The 6,000-nt window shown below is 41.2% G+C and overlaps 1 protein-coding gene across 5 annotated transcripts in view; it reads left to right on the top strand.

The window, feature by feature from the left end:
* LOC147034488 (netrin-1-like) overlaps positions 1-6,000 on the top strand; it is a 224,726-nt gene that overhangs the window by 66,045 nt on the left and 152,681 nt on the right. For all 5 annotated transcript variants that reach the window (XM_085884117.1, XM_085884148.1, XM_085884127.1 and 2 more), the window contains one exon: positions 4,415-4,603. In XM_085884117.1, coding sequence (XP_085740243.1) covers positions 4,415-4,603 — 189 coding nt within the window. The remainder of the gene's footprint in view (positions 1-4,414; positions 4,604-6,000) is intronic.

Raw genomic sequence — 6,000 nt, 5'->3', positions numbered from 1 at the left:
GCCCAGCAGGGATGAAAATAATTCCCCCCCCCCAAAAAACCGCTTCTTTCTAAGAAGTAGGAATTACTCTGAATCGACATTGATTCCAGTTCACTACTCGATTCCTTTTGATTCCATGATTGGAATCGAGTGCAGTACTTTGGAATCAATTCTGCCCACCACTATTAAGCACGTAAGCAAGAGCTCCAACAAAATGGTTGTTTAGGAACAGCTGGCTTGGCAAGCAATTAGCAATCGCCAATCCATCATATTAAACACCTCCCAGAGATGCCTGAAATGAGAAACTATGTCCGAATTGGACAAAATAACACTTTTTTTTAGCAGTCGGAACTGCTGCTTCATTCGATTCTGAAGCTTAAATTTTGTAATTCGGCTTAGTTCAAGGGATTATAGAGGTTATGGCATGTGCAGAAATGAAATGAAATGAAACCATGAACGCTGCTGTCTCCAGGTGTTTATAAGCATTGCAATGTACCCAGTGATTTGTATGTATGATGAATAGGCATTCGATAATATGAGTGAGGAAAGTGGAAAAAAGAACTGTCGTTAAGAAATCATTGTGGTCTGTTCCAAGTTGAGGCATGGTTGAGTAGGCCAAAAAACATGACTGCTTCAGGGCCCAGTGAGGTAACCCAGGAAACGCCTTAAGACCCTATGGAGAGCGAGGTGTCCGAGGATGCTGCTGATAAAAGATATAATTAAATAAGGCTGTTAATTATCTTCAAAAGGGGTGTTTTAATGAACCCAAATGCCCAATTTTCACTCTTGCACTCCCTTGGAGTTCCCTTAGTGTGCATGCAAAGTTTCAGTCAACTTGGCTTCATGGTTTTGGAGTTACGGAGGACACACACACACACACACACACACACACACACACACACACACACACACACACACACACACACACACACACACACACACACACACACACACACACACACACACACACACACACACACACACACACACACACACACACACACACACACACACACACACACACACACACACACACACACACACACACACACACACACACACACTCTGACTGACTGACTGGACACACTGACACACTTTGACATTTATTAGTATCGATTAGAATGCCAAGGATCTTTAAGCTGCTCCATACACCTTAACATGGTGTGCGTTTAAAACATGAGAATTCTTCGAGGTACTTTGTAGTTAATTAGCCTAATTCACTCAGGCGATCATGATGATAATTTTGGTGCATCACACTCCACATCAGAAAGCTCCAGTGGAACTCCACAAAAAAATAAAAACCTCACACTCAACCTCATCCATTTATTGTAGAAGGAATTGAATGTCGAAAAGTAAAATTCAGAGTAATTCCTACTTTGGCCAGAGTCAAAAACTACAAAAACGATTTATTATTTACATCAAGGATTTGGATAATGGGGTGAAGAGTAGGCTTTCCAAATTTGCAGATGACAAAGCCTGGAGATAATGTGGATAGCAGAGGGGGTGGTGATCAGATTCAGGAAAGTATTGATACTTGTATAGATTGGGGAAAAAAATGGCAGATGGAATTTAATCTGAGCAAGTGTAAGGTGTTGGGGATGGGAAAGAACAATGAAAATAGAGATTACAGGATGTAAGGGGTAATTTTGGAGAGTGTTGCACAGGAGAAGGTTCTGGGGGTGGTAATAGATATGGGAGGTAAGCAGGTAGCACAATGCCAGGCAGCTATAGGTGAAGCACATGGGGTTTTACATTGTATCAGGAGGGGGATCATTTATAAACCAAAAGAGGTGGTGTTAACATTGTACAGGAATTGAGTGAGGGCCTCATCTACAATATTATGTGCAGTTTTGGTCACCACAATTCAGGACGGACATAGATGCCAAAGGGAGGGTTCAGCACAGGGCTACTTGATTGATTCCGGGCTTTATATACCAGAAAGGAGGTGGTTAAGGCGCTGCCACACCTTGACGATTTAGCCAGCAATGGCAACTTATAAAAATGTATGTAAAACGTTGGCGGACGCTGAAATTTTGATGTTTTTTTTTTAAGCTTTGGTCGTATTCATAACGTGTTGGTCGTATGCATAACATATTAGTAACGGGCACAGAACGTTTTGTGGTCTTATACATAACTTATACCAACGAATGCTTAACCTGTTGTCGGCATTCACAACCTATGCCCAATGATAGTTTAACTTAGGCATAGCGCGCTGCACGTATCGCCGACGAACTCGTGGCGTAGCCTGTTAAAAACCTGCCGCACGCCGATTTAAATCATAACTGCCTGAGAATTGGAAGTGTCAACCACGCAGTCACACCTTGACGATTTAGCCAGCGTATGCCGACCTATGAAAAATTTGCCGAACCAAGCTGGCACACGTCGAACACGGCATGGGTAAGTTGTGTATACGTTAAGAGCACGCTGAAAAACGATGAAGTATGCTGTCATATTTCGTGGTACCTCTCGTACGTCGTGAAATTTCAAGCATGCTGAAAATTTTACGACGTACTCGCCGTATGGCTCACACGTTCCGCTACGCTGGGAATAAGTTGTAGGCACGTTATGCGATTGTTGACACACGTCAACACAAGTTCCTTGTAAGTTACTCATAAGTCGAAACACGTCGAGTTAATGTTTAGCATACCCGAAACTTATTTTCTCCGTCAAGGCACATTTTCTTTTTTTCTCCTTTGCGCCGTGAAGGCACGTGATGAAATATCTGAAGTTTTTGTTGTTGTTTTTTTTTTTTTTAGTCTATCACGAATTTTAAAATATATTCGGACATTTGCTTTTAAGTTTCGACGTGACAATATCCTCAAACAGAAAATGTTCACAGAGGAGGAACTAAGAATAAGACATGAGCAAACTGAAGAGGCAATCGGACGTGACGTAATGGCACATGACGAAATATCGGAAGTTATTGTTTTTTTTTTTAAACGCTGCCAATATGCCATAATATGGTAGCTGTAAATTAGAAACACGTTCAGTAAGTTCTGTGGTCGTCCGGAAGACGTCAATCAAATACGTCTACATACGTCAATATGCGTTGGAGGTATGTTACACATAGGTTCAAAGCACGTTACTCGTAGGTTAGAAATAAGTTTTGGGTACGCTAAGCATTACCTCGACGTGTTTCGACTTATGAGTAACTTACAAGTAACATGCCTCGACGTGTGTCAACGATTGCATGACGTGCCTCGACGCGTGTCAACGATCATGTAACGTGCCTACAACACGTTACTCATAGGTTAGAAATAAGTTTTGGGTATGCTAAACATTACCTGGACGTGTTTCAACTTATGAGTAATTTACAAGTAACGTGTGTCAACGATTGCATAACGTGCCTACAACTTATGGCCAGCGTAGCGGACCGTGTGAGTCATACGCTGGCATACATCGTAAAATTTCAAGCATGCTAAAAATTGAGGACAACCGCAAAGTACAACGATGAAAGCCAGCGTACTACGACATATGGCAGTGTTTTTCAGCATGCTTTTAACGTATACAAACTTACCCATAACGTATTCGACGTGTGCCGGCGTTTCAGACAAATTTTTCATAAGTCGGCATACGCTGGCTAAATCGTCAAGGTGTGACAGCGCCTTTATGAGGAGATATGATAGAGATGTTTAAGATAATGAAAGATGGAGATAAAATAAGTGCAGATGAATTATTCTGCGGAGTAGACAGTGATAGAACCAGGGGCCATAGCCTGAGAGTAAAGAAGAGGAGAGTTAATATAAGATGGTAGTTAGGCAGGGGACTTTCACTCAGAGAGTAGTTAATGCCTGGAATGGCCTCCCTGGAAAGGTAGTGGCAACAGAAAAAGTAGATAAGTTTAAATTAGAATTAGAGAGGTACCTGGAAGTTATGGAGATCGAGGGGTATGGGGATGTTGATAGGACTTTTAGGTAGTTTGAGTATTTATGGGTGATTGTGTACGGAGTGCTGTTGGAGGGGGTCTTGTCAAGGGGTGTTGTGTGGTTGATGTTGAGTGTTTTTAACCAAGCCCATGCCCCCTCCCCTGAGGGGAAGAAAAAAACAATACAAAAACTTAAATTTTTTTTTTTTTTAATTGATTTAACTTTTTTTTCAGGTGTACAGTGTGTCCTAGAAAACATCACTTTGTGGAAAATAATATTTTTTGTTTCATTTTATAGGTCAAAGGCATTATAGTATGGTTAGAGTATATCCCAATTTTTTTTCAAGTGTACACTATATTCCAGAAGAAAGTATCACTTTGTGGAAATATCACCATTATAAATTACCCACCGAAGGTGTGAGATGGCCACTCTCGCCTGGAGGGTGGGAGGGCGGGAGTACCATGCTAGTAATGATATCATCTTGCATACTAATTGAAGTTGTTGGTACGTTGTCATACTTTCTACTTCATTAATTTCTAATTTTTTGCTTCTTCCAACTCCTACTCTAGCTTGCAACTGCAATTTGCATGCACGGAAATGCCGCTTCAACATGGAACTGTATAAGCTGTCAGGAAGAAAAAGTGGGGGCATCTGCCTCAACTGCCGGCACAATACGGCCGGCCGTCACTGCCATTACTGCAAGGAGGGATATTATCGTGATCTCAACCGGGCCATCGACAACCGCAAAGCCTGCAAGCGTAAGTACCTTTGTAAGAGAAGTCTGAAGATAGAAAGATAGAATTTCGTAAGATAGAAACATCTGAAGTCATTTATATATCAAAAAAGTTCAAAATGCGACAATAAGAATAACTAGAAGTTGTGGGAAACTTGATGGTTAAAATGTTTCAAAATTTTAAATGTCAAGTACTCTTTCACTGTTGCTGCTTTTTAATGACCATAGCTTAATAAAGCTTTAATTAATATGGTAATAAATGCTGTGCAAATTTCTGGCATACACTCTTCACTTGAAAATAATGAGGTCTTTTTGATTGGAAATAAAAGAGATATTCACAAAGAGCATCAAAATCCCTGCACCGCATTCCTTTAGCTTATCCACGGCCCTCAGGAGCTCTTCACTTCATACAATGTACAATAATATAAAAGCATAACCCCGTCAGTGTCAAGAAGTTTGCTTCTCAGCAGCACATTGCATGGACAATGTCACATTATATAATGCATGAAAAAAGATTGACATTTGTTATTTTAATGTTCAGTACTTTTTTTTCCCATGCTATTTGACTCTCGAAAAACAAAATATTCACACAAGACAAAACCAGGATGGATTCCACTCCTGTCCGCACGTTTGAATTTGTAGAAAATTAATGCTTTTGCACTGTCAATGTTGAGGTGGCTGGACATTTACAGAATGTGGAAACATTTTGTTGTGTTACACCCAAAATTAATACATAATGACCATTTGTGATCTTTTATACACTCGGTGTACAAAACATTAGGAACACCTTCCTAATATTGAGTTGCACCCCCTTTTTCCCCTCAAAACAGTCTCATTTTGTCGGGGCATGGACTCTACAAGGTGTCAAACGCGTTCCACAAGGATGTTGGCCCACGTTGACTCCAATGCTTCTAACAGTTGTCAAGTTGGCTGGTAGTGGATCTCTACTCTGAATAGCTCATTCCATCTCATCCCACAGATGCTCAATTGGATTGCGATCTGGCGACTGGACAGGCCACTGTATTAAGCTGAATTCACTGTCATGTTCATGGAACCATTCCTCGACAATCCTAGCCTTGTGGCACGGGGCATTATCCTGCTGAAGAAATCCATTTGCAGATGTATACACTGCTGTCATGAACGGATGCACCTGATTGGCAATGATGTTCAGATATCCTGTGGCATTCAAACGTTGCTTCACTTTTTCAAGGGGCTCAATGTGTGCCATGAAAACATGCCCCACACCCTCACACCATCACACCATCACCACCACCCTGCAATGATGACACATGGTATGATGGATGCATGTACTCATGTGGGTTTCTCCATAACCAAATCATCCCATCAGCATGAAACAGCAGGAACTGGGATTCATTAGACCAGGCAATGTTTTTCCAATCCTCCAGTGCCCAGTGTTTTTGT

The sequence above is a fragment of the Eptatretus burgeri genome, chromosome 1 (assembly GCF_056783735.1).
Source record: "Eptatretus burgeri isolate ZD-2024b chromosome 1, Ebu_testis_v1, whole genome shotgun sequence".
Taxonomy (NCBI): Eukaryota; Metazoa; Chordata; class Myxini; order Myxiniformes; family Myxinidae; genus Eptatretus; species Eptatretus burgeri.
This window is presented reverse-complemented; position numbering and strand designations above follow the sequence as displayed.